General features: G+C 31.0%; 3 protein-coding genes, 1 long non-coding RNA gene and 1 pseudogene across 11 annotated transcripts; 2 read left to right on the plus strand and 3 right to left on the minus strand.

Annotated features, from left to right (window-relative positions):
- Positions 1–453: 453 nt before the first annotated feature.
- LOC146896957 (glycine-rich RNA-binding protein 4, mitochondrial-like) lies at positions 454–5,649 on the minus strand. 5 transcript variants are annotated; one of them, XM_085731735.1, is made up of 5 exons: positions 5,568–5,649; positions 4,739–4,865; positions 4,595–4,654; positions 3,666–3,793; positions 454–991 (listed from the first exon to the last, which is right to left on the minus strand). In XM_085731735.1, exons 2-5 carry the CDS (start codon positions 4,854–4,856, stop codon positions 713–715), a joined length of 585 nt encoding a protein of 194 aa, XP_085587861.1. In that variant the 5' UTR covers positions 4,857–4,865; positions 5,568–5,649; the 3' UTR covers positions 454–712. The 5 variants fall into 5 exon arrangements, with proteins under 5 accessions (XP_085587861.1, XP_085587859.1, XP_085587862.1 ...); XM_085731733.1 differs by having other exon boundaries at positions 4,595–4,663; XM_085731736.1 differs by having other exon boundaries at positions 5,043–5,649.
- A 1,345-nt stretch (positions 5,650–6,994) lies between these two features.
- On the plus strand, positions 6,995–11,603 carry LOC146896958 (protein PIN-LIKES 3-like; annotated as a pseudogene). Its single transcript, XR_015022609.1, has 8 exons — positions 6,995–7,035; positions 9,119–9,227; positions 9,817–10,027; positions 10,114–10,206; positions 10,464–10,564; positions 10,820–10,872; positions 10,963–11,151; positions 11,521–11,603. The product of XR_015022609.1 is annotated as a protein PIN-LIKES 3-like (transcript).
- A 248-nt stretch (positions 11,604–11,851) lies between these two features.
- Positions 11,852–12,532, minus strand: LOC146896959 (uncharacterized). Its single transcript, XM_085736366.1, has one exon. The coding sequence runs from the start codon at positions 12,530–12,532 to the stop codon at positions 11,852–11,854; it is 681 nt and encodes a 226-aa protein (XP_085592492.1).
- A 2,153-nt stretch (positions 12,533–14,685) lies between these two features.
- LOC146896960 (uncharacterized) lies at positions 14,686–25,130 on the minus strand. Of its 3 annotated transcripts, XR_015021505.1 has the most exons (10): positions 23,516–24,385; positions 22,048–23,228; positions 20,902–21,018; positions 20,213–20,387; positions 19,592–19,611; positions 17,357–17,587; positions 17,055–17,147; positions 16,696–16,795; positions 16,244–16,301; positions 14,686–16,120 (listed from the first exon to the last, which is right to left on the minus strand). XR_015021505.1 is itself a non-coding variant. In XM_085732789.1 (5 exons), the coding sequence occupies exons 1-5, from the start codon at positions 24,797–24,799 to the stop codon at positions 20,327–20,329; spliced, it is 396 nt and encodes a 131-aa protein (XP_085588915.1). In that variant the 5' UTR covers positions 24,800–25,130; the 3' UTR covers positions 19,988–20,326. The 3 variants fall into 3 exon arrangements, 2 of the variants coding, with proteins under 2 accessions (XP_085588915.1, XP_085588914.1); XM_085732789.1 differs by lacking the exons at positions 14,686–16,120; positions 16,244–16,301; positions 16,696–16,795; ... (1 more) ...; positions 17,357–17,587; positions 19,592–19,611 and adding an exon at positions 24,730–25,130 and having other exon boundaries at positions 19,988–20,387; positions 20,902–20,994; positions 22,048–22,136; positions 23,516–23,598; XM_085732788.1 differs by lacking the exons at positions 14,686–16,120; positions 16,244–16,301; positions 16,696–16,795; ... (1 more) ...; positions 17,357–17,587; positions 19,592–19,611 and adding an exon at positions 24,730–25,125 and having other exon boundaries at positions 19,988–20,387; positions 22,048–22,136; positions 23,516–23,598.
- On the plus strand, positions 20,228–20,953 carry LOC146896961 (uncharacterized). The gene is made up of 2 exons (XR_015021520.1): positions 20,228–20,549; positions 20,628–20,953. It is a non-coding gene; the product is annotated as an uncharacterized LOC146896961 (long non-coding RNA).
- Positions 25,131–25,979: the final 849 nt, after the last annotated feature.

Genomic DNA, 25,979 nt, shown 5'->3' on the forward strand with positions numbered 1-25,979 from the left:
TGTGTCTATGTACCATGCAATAATGCAACGTTTTCACCCGTAAACTATACATCTTGAGTTCTTGATCATTTTTTTTTTTTTTTGACAATAATTTAAAAAATTATTTGGATAAACATTTTTTAGACAATTATTCATTAACGGGAATTTCAATAATTAAAATTATTAGACAATTTGTACCAATTTTTTTTTATTAGACAATAGGTACGCCATTAAAATAGCGTTTATGCACCATTCCAAAATTTTATAATGCCCAAGTCCTTGAATGTATTATCTTATTATAAAAAAAATTAAAAAATAGCATTGAATTACAAATCCATGCTATTGCACGGTTTAGTTTATAGTGCAACGTGTCAAGAAAATGGTTTAGAAAAGCTTGCATTTCTATTTATACATTTGAGGAAAAACCTCAAATTTATAGTATATATATAGAATACGTGTCATGCCAATACCATGTCGGACATAAACATGTTGGATACCATACCAAACACACCTTTAATATGAATTGTTGGTGTTACACATACAATCAAAAGAAAATTATTACAAATGTAGTTGCACTCAATCCTAGAAACTCCTATTTTTAAAATCAGTCATTAAGCTGACATTAAGCTGACAAACTATGACAATGAAGTTCCCAAAACTAAAGGGGAAGAAGTAAGGAAATGTTTGAAACCCATCTTCAACAGTCGTTATTTGCTTTGTGCAAGGAATACCTTCATTCTAAAAGCTCTGTCAGCAAACTCCGTAAGTTGAACTCAACCACCTTTTTGTTTATTTCATCGTTTATTTCATCATCTTGGTCGCTACCAAGTTGACCAACATATACTAAATCGGGGTTTCTGCTGAGTTCACCATCTTGGTCACCACCAGCTGCATAACTAGTCTTGAGATGGCTGCCGTGATAGCTTCCTGGGACACCATAGTCACCACCACCAAACCCAGGATGCGGCTTTTCTATAGCATAGTTCACTCGTACCATCCGACCATATAGATCCTGTGACAACACAATTTTAGATACTACAAGAAACATTGCCAGCATTTTCAGTTTAACAAAGCAGCAAAATGAGTCGATAGAAACAAACAGCAACAATTCATTGATGGTGAAATTGTAATACACACTGCCTTGTAAAATTTTGGCCAAATATCTCTGAGATTCATCAAAGTTAAATGTTTGTAATTAAAAAAAATTACACCAAATTGGTTATCTAAGTCAATATTTTGACCATTACCATCTTTTCATCAAACTCAGTTAAAAAGTGTGCATGTGCACGTTTAAAGCTAAGTTGGTGAGTTCGAATTTACTGCTCTCAAAACTGTAGTTCAGTGTATTATTTAGTATAGGTTTGAAACAAACTTAATCAATTGATTTATAATGTCAATAGTTTTTCCTTAATGTGCGTGAAACAAACAAGTATGCTAATTAATACAAGATAGAGAAAGTACATCTTTCAAATACTTAATCTAATTCCATTTTGAAAGAATTTTCATGGTTACTCTGATATTACTCCCTCCGTTTCAAAATGAGTGTCACTTTAGTCAAAAAAAAATTGTTTCAAAATGAATGTCACTTTACATTTCCAATACAACTTTAATTTTTTTCTTCCAACTTTACCCTCAATAAATACTCCAACTTTTCTCTCACACAATTTTCAATGCAACTTTAATTTTGTGTTTTTCTTATAAAGTAAGGGCAATTTAGTAAAAGCGTTATATCCAATGATTATTTCATTCCATTTATTAATCTGTGTGCCAACGCCTAAAGCGACACTCATTTTGAAACGGAGGGAGTATATTTTTTAAATGTATACTAGAAAAGATCTAGAACAAAGAATCAGTAACACACACACACACACACACATATATATATATATAGTTTCTGGTTTAAAAAAATATCTTTATCTAAATAATTACAATTGCTTCCTCCAAGTATTGAACATTAAGTGATGAAAACTCTGAAAAAATTCTTAAAATAAGGCATTAAGTCATGATTACCATATGAATTGGTGAATGTTATAATTTAGCAAGAACAAATCATCACAAAAGTTGATAGGCTAAAGTATTATTTTGATCCCTTAACTATTTAATTGGTTTAGATCCCTTAACTAGTTTTTGTTCTGTTTAGGTCCCTTAATTATATTATGTTACACACAATGGCCCCTACTGTGAGTTTTTAACCACAATTGTCTATGGACCAACATTGTAAGTGGTCCACCAAAGACTTCATTTTTTTTTTATTTCGATCATTTGATCTTTTTTTAAAAAGAAAAAAATTGGATTTTGCAGGGTCTATTGTATCTAAAAGTTAACCTCCCACAACTAATTATTTTTACATTTCTTCAACTTACTCTTTTTCCTCACTTTGTCTTTGTTTTCATCATTACCTTCAGCAAACGAACCCAGAAAGAAATTGAAAAAAAAAAATTAAAAAAATCAAAAGAAAACAAAAGCTTCACTCTCCTCTTTCATGGTCTCTCTACTCTCCCACACAACACAACGCTACTAATAAAATAGAAAAAACAGTAAAGCATCATGTGATCCCTCTCTGAAACCAATGTCTCAAATTAAGTCTCCATTGTTACTAGATGCACCACAAAACTACCTAGGTTTGAAACTTTCTCAAAAACATGCTCACCTCAAATCCAACCTCGTAAGCATTGTGTTATTAACAATATACCCAAATCTCCAATTACATCATCACTAGATGTTGGAAGTGCTTCAAGATTGTCAATTTCAGTAACCATGAAAGGGAATTTCACAAGACAACGAATCACGCTCATCTTCTCCAACGCTTTAGGAACCGTTGGCTGGCACTAATTCTTTTCGCGTTGATTAATAAAATTGAAACCATTTGGGTTCTGTACCAACAACAATTCATATATTGAAAGAGATGGTGAAGAGAGATGGAGCTAAGAGTGGCTTGGATATTGAAGTATCGTTCTTTGTTTTCACAATGATTGAATTGAGACAAACTGGAGTTTGGGGATTTGTTTTTTCAGGTTAGGTTAGATTGAAGGTTTTAAGATGAAAACACAAAGAATGAGACTGGTTAGATTTTTTTATTGATTTACTGTTTTTTCATGAATTTTATGATGAAGGTTAAAGATGATAATGATGAAGATGAAGAATAGTAGGAGGAGGAGGAGAAGGAGGGAGGAGAATTAAGAAATGTAAAACAAAAATTAAGTGTTAATGAACCAAGTTGTTTGGGCTCCAGTGGCAATGAGCACCTTCCAGGGACGTACCCGCGGAATACCGGGTTCGATTCCCAAGGGGCACAACGCTTGGTCAGTGTGCATGACTCTACGCAAGAGCCGGATTAGTCGCCCACCATTGGTGGGTCGAAAACCGGTGCGAAAGCCAAAAAAAAATTAAGTGTTAATGGCACGTAGTAAGATACTGCACGATCAAATGGTTTCTTTTATGAAAAAGATCAAATGTTTAAAATTAAAAAAATAAATAATAATAATAATAATAAGGTGCTTGATGGACCACTTACAATATTGGTCCATCCTACACATTTGTGGTTAAAAACTAATGGAACCGACAAATGCTAGTAACAAATATATAACTAAGTGGCCCAAATGGAACCAAAACCAATTAGGCAACCAAAGCGAAACCAATTAAAAAGTAAAACGACCAAAAGAGTAATTCAGCCAATCAAATAATACCTGGTTTTTCATGGCCTTAATGGCAAGATTCATGGTCTCAAGGGCAGCCGATGCCTCCTCGGCTGTTGCAAAAGTTACGAAACCAAAGCCTCGAGGCATTCCTGTTTTACGATCCATGATAATCTTTGCTGGAGGAACATTAAAAACAACCAGTAGTAGGGTATAAATCAATAATCACCATATTATGAAATACATTTTTTTGACACAACTACCATTTTTCTCGTTGTCATATAAACATTCATTGTTGCTTGCCATTTTGCCACGCATGACAACTGGTGCCAATTACACAACTAGAATTGTAAATTAAGAGAGGAACAAAGAATAAAATCAAGTACACCCACACAAGAAACAATAGCATACAGAAGTATAAATACGAGATCTTCAATTTCATTAAAAAAATTCATTTTATCAGCAAAAAAAAAAAATAACCACTCAATCAACTCATATATGAAATTTAGGGTTAAATATACTTTTAATCCTGCCATTTGAGCAATTTTGAATTTCCAACATGTAAAAAGAAATTGGATTACAACCTAGTAAATCAAGGATTCTTCTCTTTTAGACCTTGAAAACATCAAATATGAGATTAAAGGTACTTTCGTCTCCTGCCATTTGTGCAAATTCTAGTTTACCCCTTCCCAAATCATCTATTTAGTAAAGTAAGATGCCTCGAAAGTTAAGAATCTTTGAACTACAAGGTTGGCCTCCTGAAATAAAAACAATTATAAGGGTAAACTGGAATTTGCTCAGATGACAAAGGGCAGAAGTACATTTGGATCTAAAATGAACATCATATTAGTTTGCTTTGTCTCACTATGTTATGTTATATTCAGAAGGGGATATTTAGGGGGACCAAAATCGCTAGATTGTGATACTTAGGGGCCAAAACTGCAATTAAGTCTATTCAGAAACCATTTAACAGTAATTACCATCGAGAACTTCCCCGTATCGAGCAAAATGATTTTGGAGACGGGTTTCATCAGTGTTATCTGAAAGGCCTGCATTATGATTAAAACTTGAAAAAATTGTAGCCACATTCCATTTAGATAATTCAACATGATAAACTAACATACCTCCTACAAAAAGTTTTGCAGATGACATGGATCTGGTTGCTTGAAATACCGAAAGAGTAGACATAGGTGAATCATGATTCACAACAAAATTCTTCCCCATTTTACGAAATAATGCCATTGCTCAAACCTTAAAAACATCAAACCACGGAAAATCTCCGTCTCAAATTAGAGTTACTAAGAATAATAAATAAATGTGGTTAATAAGGATATATTAGCGGAAAAAAGATGTTGCATTGGTATACAATAATTTGAGACAGAATAAGAAAGAATGGGGACACCCTATTTGAGACAGAGTGAGAATCACCTAATTTCACATGTGATATGATATGACCACCTAGTGTAGTGGTTAAAGTTCCGAAAACCCCTAACTTGTAGGATGGACGATTTCATCCTCAGATCAATGATCCGCAGGTCAGGCTTACATGCAATTGGGTTCTAAATGGGGTTGTACTGTTATACATGTCGTCATCCTATCCTAGAGTTCCATTTCAAATTACCAAATGTTATAAGTGACGACTAGTTGTCAATAGCGGCCTCGCCGCCTGCTATAGCGGATTTTTCGTGCCCAGCCGCGTCGGAGCTGTGTAAAAGTGAGAAGCTACTGCTACGGTTGATATAGCGGTCACCCATCTGCGGGCAAGTTCAATATCTCACAGCAAGATCCTACCTATTGGGGTAGTAAGTTCTTACGGAAGACATGGGGCGCAGCACCAGCTGTGGCACAACTAACCAAAACAATTTTTATAAGCTAATACCTTTCTTTGAGGAGTATGGGTCGATTTCGAAAATAACAATGAAAGAGAAGATAAAAGTAGGAAAAGAGACGAACCAGAAAACAAGTGTGGGGCGGCGGCGGGTGCCGATGGTAGAAAATGATTGAAGAAAACTAGGGTTGATGTTTTCCTTGACACAAGGAAAAAAAAAATAACCTCCCTTTTGATATTTATTTATTTTTATTTTTTTAAGAATTGTTTTTGATAGTTATAACTTATAAGTGGTTCAACAGTTCCCTCAAAAAAATAAAAAAAGTGGTTCAACAGTGTGATTGATGGAATTCTGCTCTTTACCTCTACTCATTTCTAAAGTAAATAACCAAAATGCCCCTACGTAAGTTAACTCACGCTGCGTGACTAAGTCACGCAGAAAAAACACACACTAAAACTCAACGTGAGTTAACTCACCTTGGTTTTGCTTCATTCAATTTAACACACACTGAACACCCATGATTTTTGAATGGTTGCTTTCATATAAAGAGTACATGACAATCATGAGTATATATGTATTTTGCTGCTCTTCCTCTTTGATCCCCTCAATATATATATAAACTCCTAGTTCTATACCTGTAATTATACACCACTGTGACGTTACTATAAAACTTAGTTTTGAATTTTTGTTTGTTTGTTGCCGACATGGAAGAGGAAGGAAAAATGTTTAATTTATGATAACTTGCATAGTTGGTGAAGGTTATAGTCTTATTAGGAAAAGAACAAAAAATTATGATGAAAATAAGGGAATAAGGTGGCCCCCTACTGTGTGTGCGAATGTGTGATAGAACATTGATCAAACAAAACCAGCGTGAGTTAACTCACGCCGGGTTTTAGTGTGTGTTTTTTCTGCATGATTTAAGTCACGTAGCGTGAGTTAACTCATGCAATGTGTGTTAACTCACGTTGTCATTTACAATAGCGTGAATTAACATGCGTAGGGGTATTTTGATCATTTAATTTGGGAATGAGCAAAACCGTTTGAGTAAAGAGCAGAATTCTGATTGATGGGCTTGATGGGCCGACTAGATAATTTGTGGAAGAAGATTTCTTTTTTGACATTCATTGTGTCTTAGTAATATAAGTAAATGACCAAAAAACCCAGCGGCAGTTAAGACGTGTTTTTTATATATAAGTCAGCGGTAGTTAACTAACAAACACATTAGAACTTTTTTTTCCTTCTTATTTATTTTTTGTTCTTTTCAATTATTCATGTTATTTTTTTGGTCCATACTTTTAGTATAAAATAACAAAGCTCTAACAATAAAATTATAATTATTTCGTAAAAAATTAATACAAAACAAATGTTATAAACACTTTTTTCTCTTGAAAAAAAAATTGAGTATTTTTTCCTCGGGGCCTCTTTTTATTTTTAGAATCGGACCACAAATTTCTTAGGAACGGCCCTGCAAATAACACATCTCAATACGTAAGCGGTCCTCCAGATATATGGTCAGTTTGGATCTTGATTCCTGAAGAAAAAAATTGAAATATGCCCTTACATATTTTTTTGGCCTTGGGGTGTTGTGCTGCATGTAGAAAGAAGGGTTAATACACCTTTTGGTCCCTGCAATATGGGCGAAATCCAGTTTTAGTCCCTGTAAAAAAAAAAGTTTAGATTCTGTCCCTGTCATTTGAGATTCTACAACTTTTGGTCCCTCCTCTAACCCAGTCTGCAGAATCTGCACATGTGGCACGCTGACTGTGTATTTATTTTAATTTTTTATTTTTGTTATTGTGCCACGTGGCATTTGTAATGATTTTTTTAATAAAAAATTCTTTAAAAAATAAAAAACGAAAAAAAATCTTAAAAAATAAAAAAAATTATAAAAATTAAAAATAATGAAAAAAATCTGAAAAAATTATGAAAAAAATCTTAAAAAATTTTAAAAATATAAAAAAATCTTAAAAAATAAAAAAAGTCTAAAAAATAATGAAAAAATTTAAAACGAAAAAAAATCTTAAAAAATTTTAAAAATATAAAAAAATCTTAAAAAATAATAAAAATTCTTAAAAATTTATAAAAATCTGGAAAAATTTAAAAAATCTTAAAAATAATAAAAATTCTTAAAAATTTATAAAAATCTGGAAAAATTTAAAAAATCTTAAAAAATAATAAAAATTCTTAAAAATTTATAAAAATCTGGAAAAATCTTAAAAATTAAGGAAAAATAAAAAAAATCTCGTAAAATGAAAAATAATGAAAAAATAAAAAAAAAATCTGAAAAAGTTAATATGTATCGAAATTTTCGAAAATTATGTATCGAAATTCTGAAAATTTTGAAAAATATGTATCGAAATTCTGAAAAATTCTCGAAAAATATGTATCGAAATTCTGAAATTTCTGAAAAATATGTATCGAAATTCTGAAAAACTTTCGAAAATTATGTATCGAAATTCTGAAAAATATGGATCGAAATTCTGAAAAATTTTCGAAAATTATGTATCGAAATTCTGAAAATTTTGAAAAATATGTATCGAAATTCTGAAAAATTCTCGAAAAATATGTATCGAAATTCTGAAATTTCTGAAAAATATGTATCGAAATTCTGAAAAACTTTCGAAAATTATGTATCGAAATTCTGAAAAATATGGATCGAAATTCTGAAAAAATTTCGAAAATTATGTATCGAAATTCTGAAAAATTCTCAAAAAATATGTATCAAAAATCTGAAATTTCTGTCAAATATGTATCGATATTCTGAAAAATCTGAATCAAAATTTTACGAGATTTTTTAAATTTTTCCAGAATTTTTTTATTTTTCCTTATTTTTTTCTAGATTTTTTTTAGATTTTTTAAGATTTTTTTTCGTTTTAAATTTTTTAAGATTTTTATATTTTTTTCATTATTTTTTAAGATTTTTGAATAAATTTTCTAGATTTTTTTTATTTTTTTAGATTTTTTTTTCGTTTTAAAATTTTTAAATTTATTTTTCTAGATTTTTTTTCATTTTTATTAATTTTTCAATTTTCCAGAATTTTTAATATTTTTTTCAATTTTTCAATTTTCCAGATTTTTTTATTAATTTTCAGATTTTTTAATTATTTTTCATTTTTCCAGATTTTTTTTCAATTTTTCCAGAATTTTTTTATTAATTTTTCGGATTTTTTTTATTTTTCCAGAATTTTTTAATTTTTTTTTAAAAAAAATTGAAAATGCCACGTGTACCCCCATAAAAAAATAAAAAAAATTACACAGTCACCCTGCCACGTCAGCAGATTCTGCTGACTAGGTTAGAGGAGGGACCAAAAGTGGAAGAATCTCAAATGACAGGGACAGAATCTAAACTTTTTTTTTTACAGGGACTAAAACTGGATTTCGCCCATATTGCAGGGACCAAAAGGTGTATTAACCCTAGAAAGAATCACTTACATTTTTTAATTTTAAATTATCTTCTTACATACACAATTTTTTTTTTGTGGTGGTCAAGGTTTGAACCTCGAACCTTGCATATATTATGTATTGTTCTTGTCAACTGAGTTAAGCTCACGACGACATCTCCTTGCACAACTAAATATCATATATAATTTTTTTCAATGACTAAAAAACATTGTAAATTATCATATAAGAATATAAAAAAGTTAATGCTAAAGATGAATTTGATTTGATGTCTACAGGAAATTTAGGAAATTTGCCCTTGATTATTGTCCCAGCTGTATGTAAACAAAGAGGCAACCCTGTTTGTCATAGAAATGGACTTGCTTATACTTCTTTATCAATGGCAGTACGATACTGAATTAATGCATATTTATTTAAATCAACAGCGAAATTGTCTTAATGCATATTTATTTAAATCAACAGCGAAATTGTCAGAATCAGTAATACTGAATGCACATTTCGTCAGAATCACGATAATCAACTATAGTCCGTTGATAGGTTAACTAGAGCTATTAATTTGGTCAAAGCTAATTGGAGTTAGTTACTCCAACTAATTTCTATATATAGGAACACACATTGTATCATTTCAATTATTCATTCTTTTAACAATCTATTCATTCTACTATAAATTTCTATGAGTATCTCCCACGTGAATACTCCTATGATTGCTTTCTTGCTCATCACTATGATCGCTTAGTGGTATCTTCCATTCGATTCCATGATTACCAACACAGAGGAGTACTACAATTTATAACTTAAACAAAATTACAATGTCACCATCGAAACATCCACAGAGGGAGAGTATACTTTAATGATTAAATTGATAGTTTATTCAAAAAGATATTATACATATTTGGTCCATCTCTTAGTGGTATCGACATTTCATAATAATGTTGAACTAATTTTTGTTGTTTTTTTCTTTTCTTCTTTTTCAGATAGGAACCATTTACATTTGGTCAATTGTGTACAACATTTGTTCGCATATATTCAAGCAAGATTTCCAATGAAGTTAAAGTTGATGATTCCATGATTAGCTCAAATTCTGCATTAGAAAATGATCCAGAAAACATTTCAAAGGATAGATCACACAACGAACATGTGAAGCAATTTGAAATTGAATGTACAAATTCTAATGGACAAGTAAAGGTAGCTTTATATAATTAGATTATGAAAGCATTGTATTTATTTGATAGAAGTTATTACGATCTTATATTTTCAAGAATTTTACATAGGTATCAAAAAAGGAAAAGATTATGAAACAAGTAAAAATATTAGCAGAAAAGATGAAATTGAAGGCATTATTTGCACCAGCCACAATTGGAGCGGTATGTAAAATTTCTTCCTTATTGTTTCTCTTTGTTTTTTTCTATAATTTTTCATTTAACCCATTCCTCATAGAGAAACTATAGTTTAGATCAACACATGAACATAATTCGACAAATTTCAACTTTGTGTTTAAATACTACGGTCTATTTACAAAATTAACAAACTAACTTAATTTTATACTTAACTTATGACATTTAAGTTGAAATATAATTAAACTTCAATTATTTGTTAACATATTTTCTTTGTTTGTAAGCAGCTTGTTGGTTTAATAATTGGCGTAGTTCCTATATTTCGAAAACTGTTGATTGTAAACAATGCTCCTCTTGGTGTTGTCCAAGACTCTGTAGTCATGGTAGGGTAAGTATTCTAAAATTGGTCAATATATCCACTGCATCCATATTTTGTTATTATTAGGTAACAAAACTAGAACTAGGTTAGTATACTTTGCGTTAGTGTAAAAACGTTTTACAATGTCAATAAGTTACTACTCGTATTATTAAAAAAGTTTTGTACATAACTACTTTTAAAATAATTCATTTTATTGGTTTTGATTTACTAACAGTATATACAAATTAAACTCACAAAATTATACTTCTTTTCTTTGATTTGTAGGGATGCAGGCATTCCGGCAATGACCATATTGGTTGGAGCAAATCTTATAAAGGGTAACTAATTTTATTTTATTTTGTCAAAATTTAGTAGTTTATTTGAAAATGAATGTGACAACAAAATTGAGATTTTTTGTTTGTTTTCAGGTTTAAAAGGATTAGGAAAACAAGTTCCAATTGTTGTTGGCATAATTGTGGTTAGATTTATTATAGTCTTGCCAGTAATCGGTATAGGAATTGTTAAAGGTGCTATTCATTTTGGCTTGATCCATCCTGATCCACTGTATCAGTTTCTTCTACTGCTTCAATTTGCTCTTCCACCTGCAGTAGCCCTAAGTAAGTTGTTTATGAAACTTAAGAATATTTGTTTTTAGAAATAATTATGTCATATTCCTAAAATTAGTTTTTTACTTACTGGTGTTTTTTTTTTTTAATAGGGAACAAATAAAATTTATTATATGTGAATTGTGATTGAGGCCAATTTTACTAACTATAGCATAAACTCAAACATTATAGTTTAATGATTTATCACTATATTGTTGAATGACTCCATTTTTCACTATAAGCTTTAAATTAGTTGTTATTAATAAATATCACTCTTTTCTAAACTTGTTTGCATATTTAGTATTTTTTGCTCGATTTTCTGTCTCTAGAAGATTTGAACTTTTTTTGGTTGAAAATGCACTTACTTTATTAATGTTACAGGTACAATTACTCAATTATTTGGAGTTAGTTAGGTGAGTGCTCAGTTATCATGTTGGCAACTTATTCTTGTGCTGCATTTTCACTTACATTATGGAGCACATTCTTTATACTTTAATTATTTTAAATTGCAATGCTTCAAGTATATTATTTCTAGATGTAATCTATATATAGTATACCTAAATTAGGAGTGATTTTAGGCAAACATTTTTTTTAACTATATTATTAGTGGGAAGTATTTGCTTAGACAAACAATCTTAATAAATAAAAAGTGTGAAAAACGTATATTTATATGACAACTACATTTTTTTTTTTGAGGAAAGGATAGCTCATTTCATTTCATCCATAATAAGAGAGTGAATACAATAAGGTGGATGATAGAAATACTGGGACTAGCATGTAATATAGACGCTCTAGCAAGACTATGAGCGACTCTATTAGCTTGTCTCCTAATAAAAGCTAGAGTATAACTAGCATTAGATGAGAGTAGAGTCCTACAAGTAGACAATAAACTTCCAAGTTCGTTCACATATAAATTGTTGTTGAGGACAGCATTCGCAACTACCTGACAATCAGTTTCGAAAGCAACTCGATTAAAGCCCTTGTCAAGAGCAATTTGAATGGCTTGTTGAAGAGCAGTAGCTTCACATTCGGCTGCTGTTGCAACATATGGAAAAGTCATGGAGTGAGCTTGGAGAAGACGTCCAAGGTTATCACGGAAACAAATACCGACACCAAATTGACCTTCAGCTTCAAAAAGAGCACAATCCACATTGCATTTGATCCATTCTGTCGGCGGTTTAGTCCAAGTTCGATCAACAATTTGCGCATCAGTATTAAGACGGTTGCACCACATATAGTCTTGAACCGTATCTAAAGCTAAAACACAAGATGCTTTAGCATTAACAGATTTTTGTTCCCACAAGCATGCATTACGGGCGCGCCAAATACTCCACAAAATAGCCACAAAACGTGAACGTTCTTCCACATCAAGAGTTGCAAGAATGGTAAACATTATATGACAACTACATTTATCTATCACAGAAAGTTGAGTATTTTCTGTTAAGCAAAATTATCCCTTTTTTTTTTAGAATTTTATATTTTTCTAAATGACTTTTGTTTTACTTTTTGGATATTAATATGCAACAAATCGATGCACAAAATCATAGGTTTTTGTTGAGCTTGTTCAGTACCAAGCTTACTAGCATGATGAGGAGAATGAGAGGAAGTGTTATCATTACGAGTGCCCAATGTTTATGTCATTTTTTTTAGTTGCGCTTTATTCATTACTATATTTTTTGATTTTTTTTTTTTGAAACTTTAGTATACAAGTAGTATAGATTTAACCAAAACTGATGCACATGACCTTTGAAGAAATGTACTCTAATTTTTTTGAAAAAAGAAAAAGAAATAGGTTTGGTTTGCATTAGAATTAAAGAAAGATTATAGTATGGAGGAAGCGATGTTGGTGATTGCTATACACGCTCATGCATTGGTCAATTTTGCAAGAAAAAACCATACCTAAATATGGATTATGATAGGTTTTATGAGTAAAGAAAACCTACCAGAAGATAGATAGATTCCAGTATGTGTGTTGGGGTTGGGGGAGATTAGCATCAATGCTGTTTTGTCCCTAAAAAGTCATATTGCTACTATTGGGCTACTATATGAAGAACTAAGATACGGTGAGATTGGACAAGGAATTTTGATGGTATGGTACACCCCCACCTTTAACAAGAATGCCATTATTTTCCTTTTTTGATGAGTGGATAGTTATTTAACTAGTAAAATTCCATAAAAATTTCACATTAAAGGATTAATTTACGAGTTTAAAGACTGTTATAAAAAGATTGTAATGTATGTTGGATTGATTTTACATATGTTAGGCGGCTAACCAAATTTGGGTGTGATCATCTCAAAGTCTCAAATTTAATTATCCATGATGTCAATTTTGATAGATTAGATTGACTTCATAAAAAAAAAAATCTCTAAAAGATATTTTCAAGCCTTATATTTAGATACAAAGCTAAATAGTGTCGGGTTGATGTTCTTGTTCTGGCATATTCATTTAATTAAAGGTTATTCTAACAACAGTGCAACCAATAAAAGACAATATTTTTGTGACAACTTTTGGTATAATTTTTCAACTTTTTTTTTTTTTAAGATGAGAGAGAGTTATCCTAAATGATGATACAACCATCATTTCTCATAATTTAATTATAGTCAACAGTACCTATATTATTGATCTTAAGATGAAAAATCCTTCATATTTCAAATTAACATTCCACATAGGGTTGGGAATAGGCCAGGCCGGCCTACAGGGGCCTACGGCCTGGCCTGTTTTGGCCTGGCCTGGCCTGTTTAGTAGATAGGCCTAGGCTTAGGCTTTTTAAAAAGCCTGTTTAGTTAAATAGGCCAGGCTTAGGCTTTCAGAAAAGCCTGTTAAGCCTAATAGGCTGGCCTATTAATACTATTTATTAAAAAATGTTTTTTTATATTAAAATAATTGCATATATTAAAAATATAAATATCTTTTTCTCTATCTAGTAGTCCCATAATAGGCTTTGTTGTTATAGACTTTTAAGTAGGCTTTAATCTAGTTAAAATTTACTTGTAGTTAAATAGGCTTTTAAGTAGGCTTTAAGGCTTGTTTAGCTTATTTAGTAGGCTAAATGAACTATTTGATGGCCTTAATATAAAGTAGGCCTGTAAGTAGGCTTTCAGGCCAGTCCAGGCTTTTAAATAGGCCAGGCCAGGCCAAGAAAAACGGCCTATGATAGGACATAGGCCAGGCTTAGGCCTGTAAATTTTTTCATAGGCCAGGCTCAGGCCTATCAAAGCCTTGCCTGGCCTGGCCTATTCCCATCCCTAAATTTCCACACTTCTATGCTGAGCAATCATATTATACTTCAGTGATAATTTCGCTAAAGTTATAGTTTATAGCACAAGCCACATGAAGACGGTGCACCAAAGGGTAAGTAAAAGTGGAGCAGAGGAATAAGTTGCAAACATGATAAGTGAGCATTCACTTTGACCAACTCCAAGCAAGTAAAAGTGGAGCAAAGGAATAAGTTGCAAACATGATAAGTGAGCATTCACTTTGACCAACTCCAAGCAATTGATTTTAAATGTTTTTTTTTTGAAGAAACAAAAATGAATTATATTACCAAAATCAACGTAATTGTTGGAGCACAAGACGTGCCATAACAATCACGGAAAGAGCAACATCCTGTCAAATTACAGCAGAGTCAATCGATGCCCATACATAAAAGCAGACTCGACCACCAATTATGAGTACAAAAATTAAAGACCACATTACTAACTTTCAACCACCACAAGGTATGAGATTTTACTTTATCTAGCAAAAGTGGCATAGAACTTTGACGGTTCCTAAATAATCTATCATTCCGTTCATTCCATAAAACCCAAACACACTGAAGCCAAATCAAATGGAATAAGGATCGACGGGATTTCAAGCCACCTGCATATTCAATAAATTGCATAAAATGATCTGAAATAGCAAGAGAATCTACCCTTTCAACACCAAGCCAAGCCCGCACCATAGGCCACAATGCGCCAAAAATTGGGCAAGACAAAAACATATGAGTCACATTTTCAACATGCCCACACCCTGTAACACAAAACCGAGCTTCCATAGGTAGAATTCCACGATCTGCCAAATTGGATTTTGTAGGTAATCGATCCCTCAATAGCCGCCAAGCAAGGATTGAAACTTTAAGAGGAACCTGTTTATGCCAAATTAACTCCATATTTTGATGAACATGAGGTTGTTCCTGTGATGTCAACATATCATACACACCACGAACAGTATAGCCTCCAATCTGATCCGGTAACCACAACCACCTATCACTTTCTGATTCCTGCAAAGAGATTGTTAGTAATAAATCCCTACACTCCTCTACCAAGTCCTCCTCCCACACCCATAAACGATGTCGCCACTGCCACACTCCCCTACCCTCCTCCACCCCCAACAAGAACATGTTCCTTACTGTGATTACTTTATTGACAGTTAAGTCATATAGTCGCCTAAAGCGCTCACACAACGGAACACTACCACACCAGCAATCTCGCCAAAAATCTGTTGTGATTTTAAATGATTTAGTTTTATAGAATTAGTTTTGGGTGAAACTGATTTAAAAGTAAACTAATTTATGTTTGTATACATTTATAAAAAATGATTTTTATGAACATATGTTTGAAAAATTGGGTTTAAAATTACTTTTGTTTGTGTATATGTCACTAAAGTCAAGAATTGATTCTATGTTAGAGTAGAAGCTAGACATATTAGCTTTTTAGTACTATATATACACACTACATAGTAATAATTTGATAAATACATGAGGAATCAAGTAATAATAATAATAATAATTGTAAAGTATGATAAATAAACAACTTACTAATGGATACTGCAGGAGGAACAACATAGTGAAGTAGTAAAACAAATTGATATAATGGATCAGAGTTTATCAAGCTGAAAGGAGCTGCACCTTTCACAATGCATATACCTATTGCTGGCAATGCAATATACATTACCACTATAATGCCAACAACTAGTGGAACTTCTTTCCTAATCCTTTTAAACCTGAAAATCATTCCCTCACATTCATTTTCAAATTTAATTGACAACTAAATTGAATTTAAACACAACATATAGATTAAAAAGAAAGTTGAAAATTTCATTTCATTGTGATAATTGATTCATTACCCTTAAGAAGATTTGCACCAACCAATAATATCATTGATGGAATGCATGCTTCAATTCCCTGAAAATCAAGAAAATTGCTAAAGGGAGTATATAATCTATTAGAATAACTATATATTTTAATATAAGGACTAAATTGTCATGCCTTCATAAATTTGTTTAGATGCATTTTTTACACTCTTTCAAAAATATTGGTGACAATTATCTTATCATTTTAGTAGAGAATAGTAGGAATAAAGTATATACTACTTTACGTAACTAAGTTTTTTCATTAATATAATAACTTAATAGATGTTCCCATGTGTATAACTCAATTGGTAGACATTGTATTATATATGAAGTGGCCGGGGTTCAAGCTCGAATTTCCCACTTACTTACCTTAAAAAAGTGAAATTCTAACTACGAGACTATTTAAAAAAAAAAAAAAAACCAAATAGGAGGTAGATGATACTCACCCCACATAGCTATAGAGGTTTGAACGACATGGAGATGAGCACTTTGACCAACTAGTAGTTTTCGAAATTGAGGAACTATACCAATTATTACTCCAAAAATCTGCATGAATATATTCTTAAATCAAGATCACATTGTCTCTCTTAAGCTTTAGTGTATAACAATCAACTTGTTGATGTTTGTTTAAAGTAGACATTAACATTAACTCAAGCATTTCAAATGAACTTAGTGCTAGAAGTTAGTTTGAATAAACTTCTCTCTAAACACTTCAGAAAAATTTGTATACCATTTCCTTTTTATTACTTGATTAAAAAATAATCAGAAAACTAATGAGAAAACAATAATAGAATTATGGACGTACCGATCCCCACAATGCAGGTGCAAATAGTTCCTTCAATTTGATTTTGTCGCATAATATTTTCAGATGTTTCATAATGTTTGGCTTTTCTAGTACCTGTGAGACACTTGAAAGTATAAGACCTTCCTACCTTCCTTCTTTTAAATAATTAAATTAAATCCTTAGTGCATGATGACATGCCATTTTGCATTCAATTCACATTATCATTTCTACAATACAAGAAACTTTACATAAAGTAAATTATATACTAAGAGCCAAATTGAAAGAAAAAAAAAAGTAAATTATATATTAGAAAATACACCAACCTCTTCTTGACCATCAATCACTTTACATTCTACTTGAAGTTGATCAATATGACCATTAGACAATGATTCTTCCTTAATTGGGGTCAATGCTCTTATGGAACATTTAGAAAGGTTTTTTGGATTATTAATTTCTTCAAATTTTGTGGATTCATCAAATTTGACAACCTTGGTCTTAGGTGTATATATGCGGAGAATGTTGTACACAATAGACCAAGCATAAATGTGTCCTACCTGCAAAACAAGAACCACATTTAAAGTAAAAGTTTTAAATAGTTTAGAAATCTCAATTAATTCAACTATACATAAATTTTTCAAATGATTGGAGTTAGTGTCATACTGCCATTGTTAGAGAAGTAAATGCTAGTCCTTTATGGTAGCAAAAATCTACGTCTCCAAAAGGATGACTTCTTCCCTTACAGATAGCTGGAACTATGATAAGAGGCAAATAGCCCAGATTTCCTGCATACATCAATATGCACACAAACATAACACATGAATATAATCTAAATAACTTTAAAACAGATGAAAAATCACGATAATTGTCTAATGACAATCAGAGCATAACAATAATTTTTTCTTTTACAATAGATAAAAAATTCTCTCAAACTCCCCACGACCATCGGTAAACCCACGCTCTCCAAGCAAATACATAAGCATATCTCACAACACGTTAAAATAAGAGTATAAGAGAAAAATAAATAAAGTCAAATACAAGCATAAAGAGCTTCCGACTGGTGCATCTTGTGACAAATAACTATAACCCATATTATAGTCTTGGTCTTCCTCTTCCTTTACAAGACTAAGCACTATGAGATTTTTTCAACATGTATCATTCAACCATCACTAACAATTTTCGCCTTGATTGAAAATTATACATATGCTTTTACTATCAACACCATAGTTCAAAACAACTATCATACTTTCCCGTAAAGAAAAAAAAAACTATCATACTTCACCATTAAAATTAGACTTCACGTGAAGTCAAACCACTCTATGAATTTTCACGTTGTCTTCACCGACAACCATAATTCAAAAGAACTATCATACCCAACCATAAAGAATACACTTCTCTTTAAGTTAAAGCACTCTAAAAATTTCCATATGTTGAAAATCAGGCTGCAAATTTATGGTGTAACTTTTTTATGGCTGAAAGTTCTTCAACCACCATCATAATCTCACAACACACTTCGCATCAATGTAAATCAGTGCCCATATACTAATCAATACTTTGTACGATTCCGATTGTATCAACGGATCTTTGACTTTAATACTTAACAAGACAAAAGTTGATTCCTCCATCAAATGTCTATAACCTAAACTTCACATCGAAACATGAGATTGCAACTAAATTCATACTATAAATTATGCACAATGTGGTTGTTAGGAATGAGAGGCGGAGTCACATTAAGTATCAAATATTTCCAAGCCAACACCTTTACAAGTTAGCACTTTAAAAGCACCGCCTTTATTTTATGATGTGAAATATCATACAATGATATAGCCATAGAGCACGATAAGAATTCTTATCCCTTAATGAAACAAAATCTCTTATAACAATTGTTGGGAGTAAAAACGGATCAATGTTCTAGGATCACAAGAAAGTGAGACACCATGTTTTCACCCAAAATTTTAAGATATTGAAAATCTGAGTCACATTTTTTATATATCTAACTTTTAATAAATTTATAAGTTGATGTGAGATTAACACTCACAATTGATTATCATGAGATGGAATCTTCTCAAGGATTATCATGAGGGAATTAATTTGAATCCTCATTTGAATTTGAAAATTCGGGTTTTTCAAAACAACATTGTTTAGGACTAGCTTATTTAATTTTTGTTTACATTATCTTAAAAATTGATTGATTTTCAGAGATATTATGTAAAGTAGAAATTCACTTGTATTTTCTTACATATTACAATTAAAAAATAGAAATGATTTTAACAGTCTCTTCCATATATCACATTTGTTTAATGGAAATCATTAGGGGTGTAACGGTTCGGTTTGGACTGGTTTTTAGTCAAAAAAATGTCCGAACCAATGAAACCTTCATCGGTTCGGTTTGGTTCGATTTTCACTGTTTTTCAAAAAAGAAACCGAACCAAACTAATCGGTTTGGTTCGGTTGATCGGTTTGATAAAAAATACAATTAAAAAAAATTCATATTTTCATAAAATATTTCATAGAACTCTGTATAATTGTATTTCACTGTTTTTTCACTAAAAAAAAATTACCTCTAACGATGTCTCCTTTTCTAGCTAATAATAAATAACATATGGTTATTAACACTCTGATCCCAGAGTATAGATTAAACTAAAAACCGGCAATCAAATAAGAACTAGAGGCATTAATTCTACTCAATTAACAACAATATAGTAAAGGAAGATTTTTAGTGGCACAAATTCACCAAAAACTCCAGCCAAATATATCTCAGTGTCACAACACCTAGTTTTCTCTGATGCATGATCACAAATATGTCTCAGTGATGTGATAGGTTCTGATTGTTGGTTGAAATTATGGCATAGAAAAACCATTACAGAATATACATGTATTTATATGTCACAGGTACTTATTATGGTGCCAAGTGCCAAAATGGTTGAGAATTCAACTAAATATAGTATACATGAATATCAATAATCTTAACCACAGCAGCAAAAAAAAAACCCACTATAGATTCACGATTAAATTGCAATATTTTAATCAAGAAATAAATATTATTAAGCTAATTCACCACTTGCAACGGTTTTGTCTTTTTCAACATCCACTTGCTAATCCTTCCCCATACAATACCTTTCCCATACAATACCTTACCTATATATATATATATATATATATAATATCTACAAAGTTACTACATAGGTTTGTCTTATTTGGTTATATTTTTCTATGTATATAATGCCTTTGAAGCAGTGTTCTCCATCGCTTTCCATTTCCTTCCACAACTTTGCATTGTTTTGCCATTGAAATCTTCACTTTCCATAGTCTTCATGTTTCTCAATGGACTTCTCATATGTTTCTTCCTTTTCCTTCCTGCAGAATTATTTGAAGAGGGGGAAATTATTAGGAAAGCTATTACATGAGAAAGGTGATAAAAGAGAAACAACAAATATGAAGGAATGAGTGAGAAATTGTATACTACTTCAAAACACAATGTTTGACCTATTCATTGTTTTGCTTTTCACTTATACAAAGGTATTCCTCAAATTTCTGATATGCATCCATCCTTTAATGGCATTCACTAACTTTTTATCATTCTTTTCATTTTTGCAGATGGAATACTTCATAATGTAAGCAAATGCTCTTCTAAATTCTGGAGTTTAAACTACACTAATATAGCTAACGATAGTCGTAACTGAATTGTGTTCTTCATTATTCAAAGTATGCTAACTTAACCAAATTATATTTATAAACATGGTAGAAATTGATTTCATTAACTTTAAAGGTAGAAATTGTGAAGATAATGTTTGTTTTTCAAACAAAGATTTGAAGGCTCTAATTGCAATTCAAACACAATGATTATATGAATACAGACATCGAGTGTTACCTGCATCTTTGGACTGATTGCATCAAAATACCAGCCTTCACACTAGAGTCATGTGAGTAATCTTGGCACTCCATAGTAAAATGGTAATAATCCCTAAAACAAGGGTTTACCTTCACACTGTAATCAAATCATTGAAGGTATAAAAACACTTTAACGCTATAAAAAGTTATCAGTAATTCAATTTATATTTTTTATTTCAGCCGTTCTTATTGGTTATATTCAAGTTGAAGATTTATGTTCTGAGAATCTTAAAGCAACCACGTCAGCAAGATTTTAATATTCAAGTTTTAATTGAACATATAATGTAGAGTTAAAAGATTCATTGTTGCATTATCGCATGTTTTATTACCAAAATGATCAATGGTTCTCACCTTACAATCAATTTTGGTGGTGATAAACTGGTTGAGAAAGAATGATCAGAAAATAAAACAAAAGCCATGATTTTAAGCCACATATTGCATGCATCACATACTAGAACCTTAGAAGAAATTTCGCAACAAAAAAATAGTTTAATCTATCACCAGAAATGAAATTCCAGATTTCAACTCCGAAAGGTAAATAGATTTTGAATAGACGTTGGGAATTTATGATTTATACATAAATCAGTGTGAAAAACAGATTATGCAACAAAAACAAATTCAACATTAAGATTGAATATGGAAAGAAAAAGTTCGCACCATTCAAATTCACTAACTATAACTATGATATAATAATAACATGTTTCTCTATTTATATAAAACATATAATTAGTCTACAAATTCATGAAAAAGTTGCAATATTTTATCCAAGCAATTTTATATTATTATAAAGTTAAAAGTGTCACACTATCACATAAGGCTACATACAGATTTTATGACTTTAGTTAGGAAAACGACACAATATTTCAACTATACAGTAAAGGCAATACATGTAGACATGCATATTGCAATATATTAGGTTTGTCTTATTTGGTTTCATTTTGGGATATATAATAGCATTTATGCAAATTGTAAAAAAGAAGTAAACGCAGTACAATGTGAGTTCAAAATTTAGCTTATATTTCAAACATTAAACCTAATATACAAGTAAACCTATATGGAGATGATGCGTCAGCATACAGAATAGGAGAGGGATGCATACCAAATAAGTATGCTTAGTGAAACTCACCACAAAGAAAATTCAGCAGCCCCGTTAGATGAAACACCTTTGCTCTTAATGGCTTCAATTATGCGTTTTGCAACTTCGAAACATTTGTCCTGCATCAGAGAATGACACAATTTGATACAATCTGTAATGTTTAATTAACAATCAGTAAAAGCCAGATGACAGTAAAGAAAACAATTTGTAAAAGCGGATGGACAGTAATGAAGTGATAAAAAAAAACACAAATACGACATTTTCAGTTTACTTGTGCGTATTCCAAAATCAACACATTCCTATTTCGGTGATAAAACTTTGATTTCAATTTATTAGCCAAAAAATTTGTTTCATTTAAACGTATCACAGAGGAAATCATAAACAATTGAGACATTAAAGAGGACACAATAGTTGGCATAATTCTCCAATCAAGTGAATTATTCCCCATCTTCCAACAATCAATAATCTTAACCACAGTGCTAAAAAAATCCCACTGTTCAAACGGGAATAGTTTATATTATTTTGATTTGTAACTATTATTTTGATTTGTACATATGGAGTACATGTTATGGTGGGCTCCTGCGTTGAACATTTTCAAATGTATGGCTGTAGAATAAAATCAGATTAAATTAACATCCACTTGCAATGGTTTTGTCATTTTTTGCATCTACTTGCTAAACAATCCTTCCCCATATAATACCTACAAAGCTACAATATAGGTTACAAACCTACTATACAAGTTTGTCTTATTCAATTTTATTTTTCTATATACTCCCTCCGGTCCTAAATATAAGCAAATTTCACTTTTTAGGTTCATTCAATTAATGATGTATGTGGTCCATATTATGGACCATATACATCATTAATTGAATAAATGTAAAAAGTCAAATTTGCTTATATTTAGGACCGGAGGAAGTATATGTTGTCTTTGCTAAAGTGCATTCCATCCCTCTGACCCTTCATACTCTCTTGTTTATGCATCATTTTATAAGCATTTCTCATGTTTGATAAATTAATTTGTCCTTCATGTTGAGATTTGTCTTCATAATTGTGCTCCATGCTCTAACTTTGATGATGCATGTGGTCTATTGGAGGATATAAATCAACAAGTTTTGTTAATGGTATGTAAACTTCTATACAAGATATGTATGCAATTTCATGCTTCTTCTTTGTTTCCAATTCATAGGTTTACACAACTAACTCATGAGACTCTTGAGGCAACCACAACAGCAACATGAAGGCATGCCAAAAGAATACAACAATTAGTCTCAAAAGTTTAAATTTTATTTTGAAAGGAAAGATGATTAAAGGGCAAAAGGAAAATTGAATCTTTTCATTTTTCTACAATCTGTCCAAGGTGTAAATATAGTTTAACAAAAAGGTTCTCATGTTTATTCAAGAATTCAGGGTATAAATTGAGCAGTGCCTGAAGCAAACAAACCAACATTTTTCTTGAATTATCTCATGCTATATTGCCAACATGATAATTGGTTCTCACCTCACAATCAATTCTGGTGGTGATAACACTGGTTGGGAAGGAACCATAAAAATATTCCAAAAGTAGACAACTCATCCCTACACCTGAAATAGTTAATCAGAAGACTATTATTTTAAAAAAGTAAACTTTCGTAAAATTTAAATTTAAATATTAAGAGAAATAATACAAAACCTATGATTTTAAGCCATAATATATATGCACGCTTACATGCATCATACTAGAATCTTAGATGAAATTTCAAAACAAAAAAGTCCAATCAATCACCAAAAATGAAATTTCATATTTGAATTTTGAGAAGAAATTATAGTTCAAAATAGAAATTGAGAATACGTTGTCCATCAATCAATGCTATAAAAGTAGCATAGTCAATATAATATGAAGTAGATATTAGTCGTAGTACAAAGAGCTAAATTGGTAGTTGTCCATCTATCCTTGCTATAAAATGTTTTTGTATCTATTACTCAATACTCAATATAATACTAATATTATTTTAAAGTTAAAATATTAATAGAATACCATGTCAATAATTAAGTAATTCAAATAGGTGCCACTTTTTGGAAGGAATGATACAAAATATAATAAGGGATGGAATTAAAATCATTAGGGATAATACTCATATTCTTTGTAAAAACTAGGATAGTTCTAAAAAAAACTTTAGTATTAAGAGATGCTTCTAGAGCTTGGTGCTTTTGAGAAAAGAAACAATTTAAGATAGGGATGATTCATTATTTTCGATGGAGCTTTTCAGAAAGCATGACTATCAGTTAATATTAAAAAAATACAATATTGTAAGAGATCATGAGATTTATAATTACTTGAATCAAGTTGACAAGAAACCAGAGACTTTGAAAGAAAGGAGCGAGAAGCCAAGGAACATACTCCCTCCGTCCCATATTACTTGACCTATTTAGAATATTTGCACTATTCATGCAGCATGCTTTGACTCTATTTTTCTACTAATATATAAAAACAAAATATAGCATATAAGATGTTGTTAGATTCGTCTCGATTAATATTTTCAAAATATCAAATTTTCGTAATTTTTTCTACTAGATTATTAAAGAAATTTAAGTTTAAAATTGTGCATTGGCATACGTGACAGAGTCAACTAGGTCAAGTAATATGGGACGGAGGGAGTATTATTTTTATCATGCTCTGAGATCATAGATATTATTTTTAAAATACTGCATTATTTTAGGTCTACATAAATTTACCAGCAGCCATTGCAGGAGAAACGAGAACATTAGCTTTCCTCAGAACTTGCACTACAGGGTCACAGGGCATGTTTGAACTTAGGATTTAAATAATAAGAAGCATATTTTATTAGTGCACATGACAGTAACACAAATTGTAAATTTACTTTGAGTAAATTTGTAATGCTTTATCAAAATATCAAAGCCACAAGTAAAGGTGAGATAGGCAATTGCTGAAGTGTTAAAAAAATTAGACAGTCAAACATATGGATTTAGACTTGCACACTCCGAAACCAAAATTCAAATAAGTATACAAAATTTATCACAATATATTGAGAAAAAACAAAATTTGTTTCTTGTTTACTTCTAAAAAAAGATCATAAACAATTGGTTAAATAATACCCAACAGTTTTGTGATCTTTAATCCAAATAGGCCAAAGAAATAAGGAACAACCGCATAATAACAATCAATAATATTTCCAGTAATCAGTGTGATATGTGTTTCTTGAACAATATATCAGATTAAATTATTGATACAACATGCAGATTTTTTTATATTCTAGCGCCACACTATCACATATTGAACTTTTTTAGATTCCTATCTGAAAATCTGATAAAGCAACAAAACAAATACAAGATTAAGTTTGGATTTGGAAGGAAAAAGTATTAACGCTTCATAAAAATTGGGCAATTAAGATTTTTATGCAAACTATCCACAAAAGAAAAAGGAATATTTTTTAAAATATAGTTTCTAATATGAGGATATTGCATAATGCTACTACCCAGTTTTTTTTTTTTTTGCTTCAATCCATCTGAATGTAGACTGAAATTATAGCCAAGTTAGCATACTCCTATACTAGGGCTAGGCTATCATAAAGACTATGAATCTATTCAGACAATAAAACTATTTGATGTGATTTTGATTTTTTTTTTCCCTCCAATCAAACTAAGAGGTTAATAGCATGCAAGCACATGAAAGTTTCTTTTTACATTTCACTCCTGCAGTTAACAAAACCATATCAGGTTCTCTGTATCAAGAATACATTTTGGCATTTTCTCCAAGGCTAGCGCAGGAACCCAAAAATGCATATCAAAATCACAAATTCACATCGAATGATATTACTTTTTTACATTCAAACCCATAGTACAGTCCATCACCCATGAAAATAAAATTTCAAGTTTCTATTATAATTACTCAATCTGGCATTCACACATACAAATACAAAATACAAATAACAACACATCACATTGTTTGAACTTAGATTACCTGT

The sequence above is a fragment of the Medicago sativa genome, chromosome 8, assembly GCF_051527215.1.
Source record: "Medicago sativa cultivar Bolivia chromosome 8, Bolivia_mono, whole genome shotgun sequence".
NCBI classification, from domain to species: Eukaryota; Viridiplantae; Streptophyta; class Magnoliopsida; order Fabales; family Fabaceae; genus Medicago; species Medicago sativa.